This window comes from Bombina bombina, chromosome 12, assembly GCF_027579735.1.
Source record: "Bombina bombina isolate aBomBom1 chromosome 12, aBomBom1.pri, whole genome shotgun sequence".
NCBI classification, from domain to species: domain Eukaryota; kingdom Metazoa; phylum Chordata; class Amphibia; order Anura; family Bombinatoridae; genus Bombina; species Bombina bombina.
The window spans coordinates 49,173,103-49,193,072 of NC_069510.1; the positions used below are offsets into that span (position 1 = coordinate 49,173,103).

Sequence of the window (19,970 nt, forward strand, 5' to 3'; positions counted from 1 at the left end):
ATTTTACTGTTCAGATTATTGAGTTGGGATAGGTCAATTTTCGGCAAGTCTACCGATCTCCAAAAACCTGCCTTGTCGTCTGAGTCAACTTGTTGTGGGGAGTAGAGGTCTTTATAGAAGTCTAAGAACGTTCTCTGGATGTCACTCTCTTTGTTTACAACAATATCATCTTTTTTAACTGCTAATATTGTAGTCTTTTTCCTTGTGAGTTTGGTTATATTAGCTAGGAGTTTACCTGTCTTGTTTCCAAACCTATAGAATTTAGCCTGTCTTAGAGTGGTAGTTATTTGCTTTCTGAAATAGGTGGCTGTCCCTAGCTGCTTTAACTTCTTTGTATCTTAGTCTATTCCCCACAGAGGGGTGTCTTAAATATCTGTTCCTGGCATTTATGATCTGCTTCAAGAGGAGATCAGATTTCCCTTTGAGTTTTTTCTTAATGTTTGCCACGTATGCCGAGATAACTCCTCTCAAAACTGCTTTTGCAGTTTCCCAAAGAAGGAGAGGGTTACCTGTGTGCGCTTCATTTAGTACTTTAAACGCCTGCCACTCACCTAATAAGTGTCTAAAAAAGTTAGGGTCCTTGTAGAGATATCTCGGGAATACCCACTTGTTACTCCTTCCCTGTGTTTGTCCGTATTGAATCTTGAGGGTTATTGTCTGAAACAGTTATGGGGTCAATTCCTATCTCTAGCACCCTAGTACAAATGTTATTTGAGAGTAGGAAGTAATCAAGTCTCGAGAGTGTATCATTAGTTGTTAACATGCACGTATAGTCCCTATGCTCTGGGTACCTGGCTTTACAAATATCTTGAAGGTTTAAGTTTCTACTGAACGTTTTAATTATATTGGATTCTTTCCTAGAGTTGTAAGAGGTTCGAGGCCCTATCCTTGGGGTTTCAGGGTTGTGGAATCTGTCTGCTGGTGTTTGTGGTGCTATGTTGAAGTCTCCTCCAATCACAAGCGGCTGGGAAGAGAACTGAACAATTTTTGTCTGGAGATCCCTCCAGAACACCTGTGTTTGGGGTCCATATACTCCTATCAGTGTAAATGACAGTCCCTGCATCTCTAGTTTTATCATAAGGTATCGCCCGTTAGGATCTATGAGCGTATTAGTAATGGTATATGTCAGGTTTTTCCTAAAGTGTATTGCTATACCCCTGGCTCTGCTTTGCTCAAATGTTGTGTAAATCACTTCTCCTACCCAACTCTGTTTTAGTTTTTGATGTTCAGCTCTGGATAGATGTGTCTCTTCTAGGATAGCAATGTCTGCTTTTTTTAATTTTAAGTGTTGTAGGATCGCCCTACGTTTCTATGGTGATGTGATACCTCCCACATTCCAACTTACTATTCGTATATCATTAGCCATTATAGCTCAGACTACAGAGTGTATAGTGTTGTGGTATATACCTCGATTTAGAATAGTTGCTGTGGACATACATTTCTAAGAAGTAGCCTCTTCTTCTGCAGTCTCGGGGAGAGAGGAGGGGCACCTGGAACTCGAACAAGAGAGCGCACATTAGTAAAACAATAACATATAGAGGAGGAAAAAAACAACAATTCAACACATTTTGAAAATACATTCTATGTCTTTCAACTGGATGGGTCTTCTTTCCTTGTCTAAACTTGCCCATCTCTACATAATCTGTACCAGACCTCCATTTATATGATTGTGGGAGTTCCAGTCGAAGCTGGTGGGATAAATATCTGAGAGGCCAAAGAAGAATATAATAGCTAACTCAGCTTCGCAACTCGAAATAATAGGTTAAAGAACCTGTGGCCTATTCTTAACTGCAGGGTGTGTTATAGAGGAATCTCTCTTACATTACTCTTAATTGCTTGTTTGTGTCAGTGTATCATCCTGTCTTATGTGTAAGTCATCGTATGCAGACTTCTATACTTCCTCTCGACTTAGTAAGAACTTTTCTAATTATTATTTGAGGTCAAGAGTATCTAACTGATGGTTTTGGATCTAGACTCTCCCTTTTCCTAATAATATTCCCTCACCTTCACTTCCTGGAATAACGAAAGGGGTAATAGGTTACCCGTTATATTTGAATGGATAATGGCTCTCAATTTTCTTTTTCGGCTTCTTCTTGTCTTAAAAAGTTTTTAAGCTGTTGCGGGTCTTTGAAAAATTTAACACCTTGTTTGGTTTGTAGTTTAAGCCTTGCTGGAAATAACAGTGAGCCTGAACGTCCTGCTTCTAGTAAGGATTTGCAGTATGGCGAAAATTCTCTGCGTCTCCTGGAGATCTCCGCTGAATAGTCCTGGAATAGTAGAATCTTCTGGCCTTCATAGAGTAGAGGTGAATGCTGGCGGTATGCTCTGAGGAGCGAGATCTTGTCTCTAAAGTTGAGGTACTTGATCATGACTTGTCGTGGACCTCTTGTATTCCGCTGGTCTTGGCTTGTGGTGCCCACTCTATGAGCCCTTTCAACTGTGCATGGAATTTCATCTGCGCTTAGCTTTAGTAACTTAGGTAAGGTGCGCTCTGCAAAAGCCAGCAAATCTGAGCTGGGGACACTTTCTGGTAGTCCAACAATGCGCAAGTTATTGCGCCGTGATCGGTTCTCTAGGTCATCTATCTTGTCGACCAACAGCTTGTTTTGAACCTCAAGTGATGCTACTTTTGTTGATGTGTCTCGCTGCCTAATTTCCTCATCACTCATTCTTTGTTCTATGTGATGCAGTCTGGATGAGAAGCTTTTAAATTCCGATGAAAGAGAGTCAAGGCCTGTCTGGAGCTGTTCCATTTTGGGGAGGAAGAGTGCTGAGATTTGTGTGACAATCGTGTGAAAGTCTTGCGAGTGTGCTTCAGTATTTTCCATGGATATATGATCTGTGGCTTGCATTTCTGCTGCCTGCTTTGTCTTCCGTTCTTGATTCTTCTGTCTATTTGCCATATTGCCAGTAGTCTTGGCAAAGCTATATTAATACTTCTGCATACACTTGCTGGGAGGTATTATCTCCTCCTCTTAGCGCAGCCTGAATAGAACGGTGAGACAACTGGGTTTGTAATCAACTAGGTAGGGTTTCTAATCATGACAGTTCACCCCAAGCAGAGTTAGGGAAAAGAAAATTAGAAGGAGGGCTCAGGAGTGGAGAAACCAGTCAGGTGTGTTAGAAGTCTGGCACATACTTTTATTGTCAATTATCCATAACAGATGGCGATTTTGTTAACAGCCTGGGTCCTGTTAAAAGTCATTAGTGTGTCCATTCATTCATTCCGAGCCTGAACCGGTAGCATAAGTAACTCAGTGCTTAGGTATATGTATTCTCTCCTCCTCCCTCTCTCCGTGCTACAGGCCCTATAGTGTGTTAGTAATCACACAGTCTAACAAATTCCCATCTGAAGTTGGTATAAATAATGTCCCATACTTTGAGTTTCAGTTGTTTATGTGTAGTTAGTTTTTCCCAGTGACGGATTAAGCAACAGTTCAATACAAATGGTTACTGGGGGGCTTTTATATGTCCGCTCTGTCTTGTGAATATTAAATAAATGTAATAAGAGGTTGACATGTGGGCTAAGTGTCTGGTGGGCCCGGAGGAGAGGAGAAGTAACAAGAGGAAAAGACAGTGTGGCCCGATTAGGGTTTGTTGCGCCAGTTACTTAGCTCTGTTACTGCTGTCAGATCGGTACTCCTGTTTCCAACGGTCTATCTCTCAGCCCGAATCATTGCTTTATTTGATGCCTCGGGTATCCTCCCCAAGCCTGTGTTAAGATGGCGCCGTTTTCGCGCCCTTGTCCCTTACTGTTCCTCCTTCCGTGGTGAGGGCGGTGGAATGACCCTCCGCGATGAGGTCCCGCAAGATCTTGCTGCCCTGTCTGTTGTAACGTGAGCTAGCTTGCAAGGGAAAGCCGCGGGAGCTGTATTTCTGGGTTTTTGATGTTTTAAGTGCAGCGTTTACCGGAGCTCTTCTCCTCTGCTGCTGCCCAGTAGCTCCACCTCCCGGAAGTCTCCCCCTCCTACTTTTAAGAAGATGTTTCCCATATCAAACACCATGCGGGACTCGTGGCAGGCGGTCCCTAAGGTGGAGGGAGCTATTTCTACCCTGGCTAAGCGTACAACTATACCTATTGAGGACAGTTGTGCTTTCAAAGATCCTATGGATAAAAACTTAGAGGGTCTCCTAAAGAAAATATTTGTTCATCAGGGTTTTCTTCTCCAACCTATAGGGTGCATTGTTCCCGTAACTACTGCAGCTGCTTTTTGGTTCAAGGCTCTGGAGGAGGCTCTTCAGGTTGAGACCCCATTAGATGATATTCTGGATAGAATTAGGGCTCTCAAGCTAGCTAATTCTTTCATTACAGATGCCGCTTTTCAACTGGCTAAATTAGCGGCAAAGAATTCAGGTTTTGCCATTTTAGTGCGTAGAGCGTTATGGCTTAAGTCCTGGTCTGCTGATGTGTCATCAAAATCTAAGCTTTTAGCCATCCCTTTCAAGGGTAAGACCCTATTCGGGCCTGAACTTAAAGAGATCATTTCAGACATCACTGGAGGGAAAGGCCATGCCCTTCCTCAGGTTAAGACAAATAAGATGAGGACCAAACAAAATAATTTTCGGTCCTTTCGAAACTTCAAAGGTGGTCCCTCTACCTCTTCCCCTGCTGCAAAGCAAGAGGGGAATTTTGCTCAATCCAAGTCAGTCTGGAGACCTAACCAGACTTGGAACAGAGGTAAACAGGCCAAGAAGCCAGCTGCTGCCACCAAGACAGCATGAAGGGGTAGCCCCCGATCCGGGACCGGATCTAGAAGGGGGTAGACTTTGTCTCTTTGCTCAGGCTTGGGCAAGAGACGTTCAGGACTCCTGGGCTTTAGAAATCGTAACCCAGGGGTATCTTCTAGATTTCAAAGATTCTCCTCCAAGGGGGAGATTCCATCTTTCTCAATTGTCTGTAAACCAGACAAAAAGAGAGGCATTCTTACGCTGTGTAAAAGACCTATATACCATGGGAGTGATCTGCACAGTTCCGAAAACAGAACAGGGGCAGGGGTTCTACTGCAATCTGTTTGTGGTTCCCAAAAAAGAGGGAACCTTCAGACCAATTTTAGATCTCAAGATCCTAAACAAATTCCTCAGTTCTATCCTTCAAGATGGAGACCATTCAGACTATTTTACCAATTATCCAGGAGGGTCAATATATGACCACCGTGGACTTAAAGGATGCGTATCTACACATCCCTATCCACAAAGATCATCACCAGTTCCTCAAGTTCGCCTTTCTGGACAAGCATTACCAGTTTGTGGCTCTTCCCTTCGGGTTGGCCACAGCTCCCAGAATTTTCACAAAGGTGCTAGGGTCCCTTCTGGCGGTTCTAAGGCCGCGGGGCATAGCAGTGGCGCCTTATCTGGACGATATCTTAATTCAGGCGTCGACTTACCAACTAGCCAACTCTCACACGGACATCGTGTTGGCTTTTCTAAGATCTCACTGGTGGAAGGTGAACATAAAAAAGAGTTCACTTATCCCTCTCACAAGAGTTCCATTCCTGGGAACTCTGATAGATTCGGTGGACATGAAAATTTTTCTGAAGGAGGTCAGGAAATCAAAGATTTGAACCACCTGCCGAGCTCTTCATTCCATTCCTCGGCCGTCAGTGGCTCAGTGTATGGAGGTAATCGGACTAATGGTAGCGGCAATGGACATAGTTCCGTTTGCTCGCTTGCATCACCACTGCAACTATGCATGCTCAATCAGTGGAATGGGGATTATGCAGATTTATCTCCTCAGATAAATCTGGATCAAGAGACCAGAGACTCTCTTCTTTGGTGGTTATCACAGGATCATCTGTCCCAGGGAATGTGTTTCCGCAGGCCAGCATGGGTCATAGTGACGACGGACGCCAGCCTATTGGGCTGGGGTGCAGTCTGGAATTCCCTGAAAGCACAGGGTTTGTGGACTCAGGAGGAGGCTCTCCTCCCGATAAATATTCTAGAACTGAGAGCGATATTCAATGCGCTTCAGGCGTGGCCTCAGCTGGCGTCGGCCAGATTCATAAGATTCTAGTCGGAAAATATCACGACTGTAGCATATATCAATTATCAGAGGGGAACAAAGAGTTCTCTAGCGATTATAGAGGTTACCAAAATAATTTGATGGGCAGAGACTCACTCTTGCCATCTAGCGGATTTTCTAAGTCGTCAGACTTTTCATCTGGGGAGTGGGAACTCCATCCGGAGGTGTTTGCACAATTGATTCAGCAATGGGGCACACTAGAATTGGATCTGATGGCGTCTCGTCAGAACGCCAAACTTCCTTGTTACGGGTCCAGGTCAAGGGATCCTCAGGCAGTACTGATAGATGCTCTAGCAGTACCCTGGTCGTTCAACCTGGCTTATGTGTTTCCACCATTTCCTCTCCTTCCTCGTTTGATTGCCAGAATCAAACAGGAGAGAGCTTCAGTGATTTTGATAGCACCTGCGTGGCCACGCAGGACTTGGTATGCAGACCTGGTGGACATGTCATCGCTTCCACCATGGACTCTGCCACTGAGACCGGACCTTCTGATTCAAGGTCCATTCCAGCATTCAAATCTAGTTTCTCTGCGGTTGACTGCTTGGAGATTGAAAGCTTGCTTTTATCCAAGCGGGGTTTCTTTGAGTCGGTCATAGATACCTTGATTCAGGCTCGAAAGCCTGTCACTAGGAAAATTTATCATAAGATATGACGTAAATATCTTTATTGGTGTGAATCCAAAGGCTACTCATGGAGTAAGATCAGGATTCCTAGGATTTTGTCCTTTCTCCAAGAAGGATTGGAGAAGGGGCTATCAGCTAGTTCCTTAAAGGGACAGATATCTGCTTTATCAATTCTTCTGCACAAACGTCTGGCAGATGTTCCAGACGTTCAGTCGTTCTGTCAGGCTTTAGTTAGAATTAAGCCTGTGTTTTAACCTGTTGCTCCGCCATGGAGTTTGAATTTAGTTCTTAAAGTTCTTCAAGTGGTTCCGTTTGAACCTATGCATTCCATAGATATTAAGCTTCTATCTTGGAAAGTTCGGTTTTTAGTTGCTATCTCTTCAGCTCGAAGAGTTTCTGAGCTATCTGCGTTGCAATGTGACTCGCCTTATCTTGTTTTCCATGCTGATAAGGTGGTTTTGCGTACCAAACCTGGATTCCTTCCTAAGGTTGTTACTAATAGGAATATCAATCAGGAAATTGTTGTTCCTTCTCTGTGTCCTAATCCTTCCTCTAAGGAGGAGCGTCTGTTGCACAACTTGGACGTGGTTCGTGCTTTGAAGTTTTACTTGCAAGCAACCAAGGATTTCCGTCAAACATCTTCTTTGTTTGTTGTCTATTCTGGAAAACGTAGAGGTCAAAAAGCTACGGCTACCTTTCTTTCTTTTTGGCTGAAAAGCATCATCCATTTGGCATATGAGACTGCTGGACAGCAGCCTCCTGAAAGGATTACAGCTCACTCTACTAGAGCGGTGTCTTCCGCATGGGCTTTTAAAAATCATGCTTCTGTTGAACAGATTTGTAAGGCTGTGACTTGGTCTTCGCTTCATACCTTTTCCAAAATTCCAAATTTGATACTTTTGCTTCATCTGAGGCTGTTTTTGGGAGAAAAGTTCTTCAAGCAGTGGTGCCTTCTGTTTAACCATCTGTCTTGTCCCTCCCGTTCATCCGTGTCCTGTAGCTTTGGTATTGTATCCCACAAGTAAAGGATTAATCTGTGGACTTGTCGTACCTTATAGAAGAAAAGTAAATGTATGCTTACCTGATAAATTAATTTCTTCTATGGTACGACGAGTCCACGGCCCGCCCTGTCATTTTAAGACAGATTATATTTTTTTATTTTAAACTTCAGTCACCTCTGCACCTTTTAGTTTCTCCTTTTTCTTCCTGTACCTTCGGTCAAATGACTGGGGGGTGGAGCTAAGGGAGGAGCGATATAGACAGCTCTGCTGTGGTGCTCTTTGCCAATTCCTGTTAGCAGGAGGATAATATCCCACAAGTAAAGGATGAATCCGTGGATTCGTCGTACCATAGAAGAAATTAATTTATCAGGTAAGCATAAATTTACTTTTTTTGGTGAACAACCTGGGTTGTTCTTGCTGATTGGTGGATAAATTCATCCATCAATAAAAAAGTGCTGTCCAGAGTATTGAACCAAAAAAAAAAAAAAAAAAAACTTAGATGACTTCTTTTTCAAATAAAGATAGCAAGAGAACAAAGAAAAATTGATAATAGGAGTAAATTAGAAAGTTGCTTAAAATTGCATGCTCAATCTGAATCACAAAATAAAAAATTTGGGTTAAACTCCAGCATTAACACCAAACGTCAACATCTAGTAATGCTTTAAAGTGTGTGGTTACCAAGGAGATTAATACTAATAGTGATCTTTTAAATAATATATATTGCTCTTTTTACAAAATGGTTTGTGGCAACCCTGTGTCATGCAAGTCTACTGGCGCCATTTTCCAACATATATACACATAAATACACATAAATACACATATAAACACATAAATACACATATATACACATGTAAACACATAAATACACATATATACATAAATACACATATAAACACATAAATACACAAATAAACACATACATACACATATATACACATTTAAACACATAAATACACATATATACACATAAATACACATATAAACACATAATTACACATATAAACACATAAATACACATATAAACACATATATACAGTACACATATATACACATATAAACATATAAATACACATATTAACACATAAATACACATATATACACACCCCCAGCAAAAAGATTATGACTCACTGAAGGCTCAGATGATAGTTAGCATTTTTTAGTAATTAAGGGCCAGACTACAAGTGGATCGCTAAATATTGCTTTCATGAAAGTGATATTTGCGCTCCACTGTGTAATAACAGTGCATGCTAATGGCCGCTGGTATTACAAGTTAAAGGGACAGTCTAGGCCAAAATAAATTTTCATGATTCAGATAGAGCATGTAATTTTAAACAATTTTCCAATTTACTTTTATCACCAATTTTGCTTTGTTCTCTTGGTATTCTTAGTTGAAAGCTTAACCTAGGAGGTTCATATGCTAATTTCTTAGACCTTGAAGCCCACCTCTTTCAGATTGCATTTTAACAGTTTTTCACCACTAGAGGGTGTTAGTTCACGTATTTCATATAGATAACACTGTGCTCGTGCACGAGAAGTTATCTGGGAGCAGGCACTGATTGGTTAGACTGCAAGTCTGTAAAAAGAACTGAAAAAGAGGCAGTTTGCAGAGGCTTAGATACAAGATAATCACAGAGGTTAAATGTATATTATTATAACTGTGTTGGTTATGCAAAACTGGGAAATGGGTAATAAAGGGATTATCTATCTTTTAAAACAATAAAATTCTGGTGTAGACTGTCCCTTTAACAGCAATTGCTGGGTTGCATTGCACTCATGAGAGTACGCTTCCATGGGCTCCAATGGGAGCCTCGTTCTGATGCCGTCAGAGACGGCATCAGAACTTGCGCAGAGAAGAGGTAAGTAGCGCAACAATGGCAGTATATTTTTAAATATATATGTTTTCAGTGCCGTTATTTTCTAACACCCCACTCCCACCAACTTTATACCCCAAAAACTGCCTAGTGCAGTTGTTTTTTATTTTAAAAAATGCTACTTTTTTTTAAATAAACTATAATGCCCTCTATTTTTAGGGCATTTGGGGTACTCTTAGAAAATTAACCAGAGATCAGATCTCTGGTTAATTTTCTGAGCTCTTATTGCTACCGCGAGCTTGCAGTAGCAATAGCCAGACACCTGTAATGGCTGGTTAATTATCGCACTCCCGCAAACGGGCACATTTACCCATTTGCGGGTGTACAATAATTTAGCCCTCCATGTAAGGTTTGTACATTGGAACCAAACCCGCAATATATCAGAGGTACACCTGTGTGTATATATACAGGTGTACCTTGGATATATTGTGGGTTTGGTTCCAGACCACTGCAATATTTATGTGTATTTATGTGTTTATAGGTGTATATATGTGTTTATATGTGTTTATATGTGTATTTATGTATTTATATGTGTATATATGTGTATTTATGTGTATATATGTGTATATATGTGTATATATGTGTATATATGTGTATGTATGTGTTTATATGTATATGTATATATATATATATATATATATATATGTGTGTGTGTTTATATGTGTATTTATGTGTTTATTTGTGTATTTATATGTGCATATATGTGTTTATATGTGTATATATGTGTTTATATGTGTATGTATGTGTTTATATGAGTATATATGTTGGAAAAATGGCACAGATAGACTTGCTCAACACCGGGTTGCTACAGACCATTCATTTGTAAAAAGAGCAATATCTATGAAGCGCAATAAAACGAGGTATGCCTGTGTATGTATGTATATATGTATGTATATATATATATATATATATATATATTCATAATATTTCATTTTTTTGCATTTAAGCAATTTCAAAATTAATTTGAGGTATAAAAAAAAATGCTGTTTACTATTTGTGTAAAAAGTCGAAATATATTTATTAAATATCAAGTTAATGATATAAAGCCTTGGTAGCTTCTCCGTAATATTCAGGTCCAAACGTGAAAATAAATAAAGTACCTAAAACGCATTGGACTTTATAAACTAAACATGTGATATTCAATCTTTTTTTTTTCTTCTTCTATTTTTGGACATGTCCTCGATGTGACTTTACTCTGCTCCCACAGGATGATGAAGGAGAAACAGAAATCCGTCAGCGGTTACTGGCAATAAGGCGTCCAGGTGCAGCTGAAAAGACACCAGAATGTAGCTGAACTAATCAAAGTGAAGGAAAAGTCCCAACCTTTTGTCTTTATACCATCTCCTTTGCCTTTATGGGAACCTCTGCTATGTACCGTTACATCAGTAGTATTTATAGGCTGCATTGCTCTTATAAATATTTGATTAGTAGCTGGTTCATTTTCAGGTACAGTACAAGTAGTGTTAAGGGACAAGAAGGGACATAACAATTTAATTCTTTGTTTTTTTTTGGAGATCAAATTCATAGCCAAAAAATATTTGAGCCTTAAATACATATATTCATGACTATTTTTTTTTTCAGTGGTACAGAAACACCACACGCCTATAATAATGTAATATTATGTCTACATAATATAGATAGAACCTAGGTTTTTGGTCATACCAAGACACGATAATAAAATGCTTTTTTGTTGTGAATATGAAATAATAATGGAAGTCATCACAATTTCCTATAGTGTTTAAGACTTTAAAAACCTTCCCTACGCGTTTTGCTTCTAGAATGAAAGAATAGATATGGATTTCTTAAAAATGATAAATAAAAATTGACTTAGCCCTTGGGATTCTTACATCTGATCTAGTTATGCCATATTTCTATCACTATTTTTATTGTGGAAGGAAGGTTCTAATTAATACCTCTTGTAAATATAATCTGTGGCCAATCTCTAGTAGGTGCCTCTGTTGCTCCAGGAATTTCGGTTAAGGAGGGGTTGGAGTCTGCTAGTGATATTTTCAATCACTTGTAGTAGTAAGCAATTAGCTCACAGCAGTTACAGACCGTACTGCTGATGAAAGCTTTAAAAATAAAATTGTTAGTGCCTCAAAATTCTGCTGTGACGTCCTTATTCCATTAGCAAATAACGAGTGCATCACAGCAAAAAAACAAATTAACATTTCTTCAAACAAGCTGGTTTAGTGTAATAAATGTAGTTTTTCTTTAATACGGTTCTTTTTTTTATTCTGAAAAAAATAAGTCTGATTTGGGGGGAAGTTAGTTATCTAATCTTTAAAAATAAGTTTAACTGTCTCCCAAACTGCTGTTGAGCTAAGATAATTAAAGGGACATAATACCTTTATGCTAAATCACTTGAAAGTGATGCAGCATAACTGTAAAAAGCTGACAAGACAATATAATCTGAGCATCTTTGTGTAAAAAAGGAAGCTATTTTACATCAAAATTGTGAACAGTTATTCTTCAGCTACTGTCCAGCTGCACGTTAAATATATATGTACATATATCCAATCCGCAGTGCTGAGGCCATGCTTTGCTTTGATCACATGAGATTTCACTGAAATCTTGTGAGATTTTATAGTAAACTTCCTTAAACTAAATAGGGAAATAACATGACTGTGCCTGCACATGCAAGCTGTACACTCCCTTGCAAGTCCTGGGACTAGTATCCTGATTAGCTACTTACTTAAAGTCCCTTTAAATTGGGGTGTACATAGGAAATATTGAGGTAACTATCTTCCTTTTTTTACATAGAGATGTTCAAGTGGTATTTTTTAGTCAGCTTTGTGTTCCTTTTAAGGTAAATTTTGTGGTAATTGTTTAAAGTAACCTGCTTCGTTATAGTAGTAGTTGAAATAATTTAATTTAAAATAGGTCAATAAAACAAGTATAAATCATATTACTCAATATTTTGGTTAAGAATAAAAAAACATGAACAACCTTAAAAAATTCCTAAAACTATCTCTATGTGACTCTCATTTACAGATCTTGTTTGTTTAATTGCACTTTAATTCAATAAGAAAAAAAGTAACTTCTGAGTGTGGCTAAATTAAGACATTTATACATATTCAGTAAGATTATATATATATATATATATATATATATCAGAGACCACTTTATTTAGTACCCTCTGTAAAACGTGTGGGAATTGACTATCAAGTCTATATATTTTGTATTTATTATAAAAAAATAAAAAAAACATTAAATAATTTGACTTTATTTTGAAAACATGGGACATTTACTCCAACACAAAATGTTGAAACAAAAATTAAAATTTTGAGATAAATATATGTATTAATTTGGGATGTAGCAAAGTGCTAATAGCATTTTTTTTTTTCCAGATAATGTTCTATGCAGAGCTTTTTCTTACTCGAACCAGTCAGCATGGAGTTAACACAATTTATTTTTTAAAATCTCTTTCATTTTTATAATGTACATCCTGCTGATCATTTTCATCTCACTCGTACTAATACTACTAAATTATTATTACTTTATTTTTTTTGTGTTGCCAAATAGCAATGCCCAGCCTCAGGTGATACCAGTTTTTGTGGTGGTTGGTGGGTAATCTTTTTTGCCTTGTGATAGCAAACTTATAATGATACAAATCTGGATATTGCAAATGTTCTGATGTTTTATAAAATAAAATAAAAAATGTTGAAAAGTGATTTTTCATTCTGAATTCTTGTCTTATTTTGTCTTTTTTTTTTTTTTTAAAAAAAACAAGCTTTATTGAATACTTTCAGCAGTTGCAGGAAAAGGATTACATGCACTGGTCTGTTTTGTTCGGCTGCTGTCTGTAGCTAAGGGTAGAAAATATTTTTGGGAGTGCCCACTACTGATACAAATTATGGAAATCATGGCAGATTTTTATATTTTAAATCGTTGCGTTCCCCTCTGTACCAGCACCATGTAAAGATTCAGTATCACAACTTGACTACAGGTCCAAGCATAAAATATCATGGAGGAACTCCTATCATGTCTATAATGACCGATTCTTGTTTTCTGTATTTGACTGTTCCTCTTTAAGGAAATCTTCACAATCTACATTCGCAAAACTGGGAAGCAGATTATCTTGTCTCACCTTACTAATGGTAAGGCCTGTGTATTTTTGTATAACCTTGCACGTTATTGAACGTCGGCATTATTGTTACCAAATAATAAGATCAAGAACAGAAATAAGTGGAAAAAAAAGAACTAGATAAAACAAATAACTGCAATTAAATTGTGGATTTGTACCTAAGTGCGCAAATTATGTAGAAATGTCTAAATATATCTTCCCAGTAACAGAGAAGAGTACTCTTTTTATCGAAAATGTTGGTCTGTTGATATGACCTGAAAGAAAATATTAGATCACAGTATGGGATCCAGCACATATATTATATATATATATATATATATATATATATACACACACAACAATCAGTTAAAATTACATTTTGGACCAGTCACATTGACTCAGATCTAAATTGTTGTTGTTATATTAATACACTTTTCCTTCCATAAGACAGGGAGAGTCCACAACTTCATTCCTTTTGGAACTTTTCGGAAAATACAACACCTGGCCACCAGGAGGAGACAAAGACACCACAGCCAAAGGCTTAAATATCCCTCCCACTTCCCCTATCCCCCAGTCATTCTTTGCCTTTCGTCACTATTAGAGGTGGCAGAAAAGTGTCAGAAGATTTGGATAGTCCTGTATGGGTATGTTCCCTTCGAGAAAGGACTCAAGTTTTAAGTAATCATGTCAACCTCTCAGTAAGAGTATTGATGAAAGTTGAAAGAGTCTGGAGATGCAGGGAAAGTTTTCCTGCGAACCCATCCAGACTGTCGCTAACAGCTCCTAAGCAAACAGTGTTGACCAGTTTCACTGCTTGCTCCTACACACTCAAGTCCATGTCAGAAGCGCTGCTGCAAGACTGTTACAGTTGAGAGGCTGTGCCTGTTCCACAGCATGGATCCGGGAGGGTGAGACCATTTTTATATATACATTTTAAAACACTATGCATGTACCTCAATAGGATCAAGGGTTAATATCTCCTTCTGGGAGATTATTTGAACAGTTTGGGATTTATATCTGCTTAATGTGAGAGTTTTTTAGGCTCATAGGCTGTCTGTTTTTCGCTTAGAACAAACAGGTTTCACTTTAGGTTTTTAAGTGTTACGCAGCTCATAATAGCTTGGCGGCCTTTTTCATAGCAGGGGAAGTCCTGTCTTATTTACCACGTGACCGGGTGCGGTCTCTTTAATTTCCTAAGATCCTGCTGCAGACGTCACTCCTGAGCAGAGCGTTTTCACTATTAGCTGTCTGGGTCTAGGAGTGCCCCAGCCACGAGTGCCCCAGCCATTGGGTGTATTAAGGTGCTGTTTTTTAAATAAAAGCATTTCTTTTTTATTGTTCTTCTGTGGGTATATACAAAGCTATGGAGGACACTGATACTACATTAGAACGTTCTGCTCCTTCTGTACTGACTTTTCCTGTGCCAGTTAAGATGGCGAACATTATTAGTAATGAGTAAGAACTTCTTTTTTCCCCCTCGTCTATTTTTTAAAAAAATATTCCTGGTCCCTGACTCTCAATTAGATTTGTGGGTCTTCATCCCGAAGGTGGATCTCAACGCTGGCTAAGCATACTACTATCCCTCTGGAGGATAGTTCTTTTTTTAGAGAGCCTATGGATAAAAAAATGGAAACTTTTCTGAGGAAGATGTTTCAACATACAGGGTTTTTATTTCAACCGGCGGCAGCTGTAGCCGCGGTTGCTGGAGCAGCTACCTACTGGTGCAACACTCTGTCTGAGCTTAATTTAGGTGGAGACTCCCCTCGAGGATATTCAGGAGAGAATTAAGGCACTGAGAATTGCTAACTTTTTCATCTGTGACGCGAATATGCAGATTATTCGCATAAATGCAAAGGTTGCTGGCTTTGCGGTTCTAGCCCGCTGGGCTCTCTGGTTGAAGTTTTGGTCTGCGGATATGGCTTCTAAATCCAGACTCCTTTCTCTTCCCTTCAAGGGGAACATTTTATTCGGTCCAGGGCCGGACTCCATTATCTCTATGGTTACCGGGCGGGGGGGGGAGGGGGGAAGGTGCCTTCCTACCACAAGATAAGAAGAATAGGCCTAAGGGACGGCAAATGTCTAATTTTTGTTCCTTTCGTGCTGAAAAGTCATAATGACAGCAGTCCTCTTCCAAGTCCGAGCAGCCCGAGAGTAATTGGATGCCCGCTCACTCCTGGAATAAGTCCGAACAGACTAAGAAGCCGCCAAGAAAAAATCGTCATGAAAGAGCAGCCCCTGATCCGGGATCGGATCGAGTAGGGGGCAGACTGTCTCTTTTTTCAGATGCTTGGTTCCAGAATGTACAGGATCCTTGGGTCCTGGAGGTTGTATCTCAAGGATACAGGATAGGATTCAAGTCTCATCCGCCCAGGGGCAGATTTCTACTCTCCAGTCTTTCGACAAGACCAAGAAAAGAGGGCTGCCTTCCTAGGTTGCGTATGGAATCTCTCCTCTCTAGGAGTAATTGTCCCGGTACCTACAGCAGAAAGAGGTTTGGGGTTTTATTCAAACCTTTTCGTGGTTCCAAAGGAGGAATCTTTCCGTCCAATTCTGGACCTAAAGTGCTTAAACAAGTTTCTGAGTGTTTCCTCTTTCAAGATGGAAACAATATGGTCAATTCTGCCTCTGGTTTAGGAAGGACAGTTTATGACCACAATAGACCTTAAGGATGCATACCTTCACGTCCCGATTCACAGGGAACATTTTCAGTTCCTGAGGTTTACATTTCTGGATCAGCACTTCCAGTTCATAGCTCTTCCGTTTGGCCTAGCTACTGCTCCAAGGATATTTACAAAGGTTCCGGGGGCTCTTCTAGCTGTTGCCAGAACACAAGGTATTGCAGTAACACCTTACCTGGACAATATCTTGGTACAGGCACCATCTTTTTGTCTAGCGGAAGAACATTCTGAGTCCCTTCTCAGTCTTCTTCGATCACATGGATGGAAGATAAACTTGGAAAAGAGTTCTCTTACTTCAAGTACAAGGGTGAATTACCTGGGAACTATAATAGACTCCATATCCATGAGACTATTCCTCACAGATCAGAGACGTTGCAAGCTAACTTCTGCATGTCTTGCCCTCCAGGCCTCCTCAAGACACTCAGTGGCTCAGTGTATGGAGGCAATCAAACTCATGGTGTCTTGTATGGACATCATTCCTTTTGCCAGATTCCATCTCAGACCCTTACAACCATGCATTCTGAGACAATGGAATGGCAAACATTCAGATCTGTCTCAACAGATTGTGCTGGACAGCCTGTCGAGAGACTCACTCTCCTGGTGGCTCTGTCCAGATTATCTGTCCCAAGGCACGTGCTTTTTGAGACCGTCCTGGGAGATTGTGACTACGGAGGCAAGCCTTTCCGGCTGGGGAGCCGTTTGGGGTGCCAAGAAGGCACAAGGAGGAGTCCTCCCTTCTGATCAATATTTTTGAACTCCGGGGAATCTTCAATGCCTTGAAGGCTTGGCCCCTTCTGGGTTCGTCCAAGTTTATCAGATTCCAATTAGACAATATAACCTTGGTTGCCTATGTCAACCATCAAGGGGGAACGAGAAGTTTCTTGGTGATGAGAGAAGTATCTCAGATACTAGAGTGGGCGGAGACTCACAAATGTACGCTGTCAGCGATCCACATTCCAGGTGTGGACAACTAGGAAGCGGACTTTCTCAGCAGGCAATCCTTTCACCCAGGGAAATGGTCTCTTCACCCTGAGGTGTTTGCAGAGATATGCAACAAGTGGGGGACACCGGAGATAGATCTCATGGAATCCTGCCTCAATACCAAGCTACCCAGGTACGGGTCGAGGAGTCCACAGGCAGAATTGATAGATGCCCTATCAGTGCCATGGAGGTTCAGTTTTATATATCTTTTTCCTCCATTACCGCTTCTCCCTCGTGTGGTGGCTCGCATCAAGCAGAAGCAAGCATCTGTGATTCTGACTGCTCCTTTGTGGCTGCGAAAGACGTGGTCTGCGGATCTGGTGGGGATGTCCTCAGTGGAGGTTACCTTGTCGCAGAGATCTGCTGATACAGGGTCCCTTCGTTCATCAAAAATTAGATTCTCTGAGGCTGACTGCGTGGAGATTAAACACTTAGTTTTAGCCAAAAGAGGGTTTTCTGAGAGTGTTATTAGTGTTCAAGCTCGAAAGCCAGTTACTCGTCATATCTACCATAAAGTGTGGAGGACTTACTTGTACTGGTGTGAAGAGCGTGGCTTTTCCTGGCATAAGGTTAAGGTTGCCAGAATTCTAGTTTTCCTCCAGGATGGACTGGAGAAGGGCCTATCTGCTTAGTTCCCTGAAGGGACAGAAATCGTCCCTGTCGGTGTTACAGCACAAAAGGTTGGCTGAGCTTCCGGATGTGCAGTCCTTTGTTAAGACTCTGGCTAGGATCAGACCCGTGTTTAAATCTGGGGCTCCGCATTGGAACCTCAATCTTGTTCTTAGTGTTTTGCAGCAGGCTCCGTTTGAGCCTATGCATACTGTTGACATTAAAATGTTATCTTGGAAGGTTCTTTTTTTGTTGGCTATTGCCTCTGCACGCAGAGTTTCTGAGATTTCTGCTTTATAATGTTATCCCCCATATCTGATTTTTCATGGTGATAAGGCGGCTTTACGCACTAAACTATGGTTTCTCCTGGTGGTGTTGAATCGTAACATTATTCAATAAACTGTTGTTTCTTCCTTGTGTCCTAATCCTTCTTCAGTGAAGGAACATTTGCTTCACAATCTAGATGTGGTTTGTGCCTTGAAGTATTGTCTTCAGGCTACTTAGGAATTCAGACAATCTTTCTCTTTGTTTTTCATCTATGCAGGGAAGCGTAAGGGGCAGAAGGCTCCTACGATTTCTCTATCTTTCTGGTTGAGGAGTGTCATCCGCTTAGCTTATGAGACAGCGGGAGACAGCCTCCTGAGAGAATAACGACTAATTCCACTATAGCAGTGTCTTCCTCTTACGTTTTCTAGAATGAAGCCTCAATGGATCAGATTTGTAATGCGACTACCTTGTCCTCCTTACACACTTTTTCTAAATTTTACAAGTTTGATGTGTTTGCTGAAGCAGCTTTTGGGAGAAAAGTTTTGCAGGCTGTGGTGCCCTCAGAATAGGGTCCGCCTCTTTTTTCTGTTCCCTCCCGTTATTCATTCAGTGTCCTCTAGAGCTTGGGTTTAGTTTTCCCAACAGTAAGGAATGAAGTTGTGGACTCTCCCTGCCTTATGGAAGGAAAACATAATTTTTGCTTACCAGATAAATTCCTTTCCTTCCTGGCAGGGAGAGTCCACGACCCCGCCCGTAATTTATTTTTTGGATGTGCGGCTCCCTTTTTATATTATTCTTCTGGCACCTTTTATACCCTAATGTTTCTCCTACTTTTCCATGTTCCCTCGGCAGAATGACTGGGGAATAGGGGAAGTGGGAGGGATATTTAAGCCTTTGGCTGGGGTTTCTTTGCCTCCTCCTGGTGGCCAGGTGTTGTATTTTCCCAACAGTAAGGAATTAAGTCATGAACTCTCCCTGCCAGAAAGGAATTTATCTGGTAAGCATAAATTATGTTTTTACCTCTGTGATTGCCTTGCATCTAAGCCTCTGCAGACTGGGCCAAAGTGCCAAAGTTAGATTATCGCAACCGCGTTAATGTTCTCCCCCATAGACTTTAATGAAGTGAGAAAAGCAGAAAAAGGACCTAACATCCATATTGGATGTAACCCAAATAGCCATAAGCCACCTACTTTAATAACCCCTAAACTTCCACATAGCCCATTGCTAAGTACCCCAATACACTATTAACCCCTAATCTGCCACACCCCCACATCTCAAAGTACCCGCTACACTATTAACCTCTAAACCTCCACACCCCAACATTTCAAAGTACCCGGTACACTAATAATCCCTAAACCACCACAGCCCCTATCCCAAAATACCTATCTACACTAATAACCCTTAAACCACCACAATCACCATCACAATATACCCCTTTACACTAATAATCCCCAAACTGCCACAACCCCTATCACAAAATACCCACTAACCAGCTAACACCCCCTAAGTTACCCCAAAAAATCTAACCTTACTTGAAAAAAAACAAAAAATAGCTACCATAACAGAACATAAAAAAACTACCATTACAGAAAAAAAAAGACCAAAAAATAAATAAATGTATGCTTACCTGGTAAATTTCTTTATTTCTAGATATGGAGAGTCCACGACATCATTCCAATTACTAGTGGGAATATCACTCCTGGCCAGCAGGTGGAGGCAAAGAGCACCACAGCAAAGCTGTTAAGTGTCACTCTCCTACCCATAATCCCCAGTGATTCGACCGAAGGGAAATGGAAAAAGGAATAACACAAAGGTGTAAAGGTACCTGAGGTTTAGTCAAAAATAACTGTCTTAA

General features: G+C 40.4%; 1 protein-coding gene across 9 annotated transcripts in view; it reads left to right on the forward strand.

Moving 5' to 3' along the window:
* Nucleotides 1-13,188, forward strand: part of PNPLA7 (patatin like phospholipase domain containing 7) — a 503,274-nt gene extending 490,086 nt beyond the window's left edge. For all 9 annotated transcript variants that reach the window (XM_053695647.1, XM_053695646.1, XM_053695653.1 and 6 more), the window contains one exon: nucleotides 10,722-13,188. In XM_053695647.1, the coding sequence (XP_053551622.1) occupies nucleotides 10,722-10,808 (87 nt within the window). In that variant the 3' untranslated portion in view covers nucleotides 10,809-13,188. The remainder of the gene's footprint in view (nucleotides 1-10,721) is intronic.
* The last annotated feature ends 6,782 nt before the right edge of the window (nucleotides 13,189-19,970 follow it).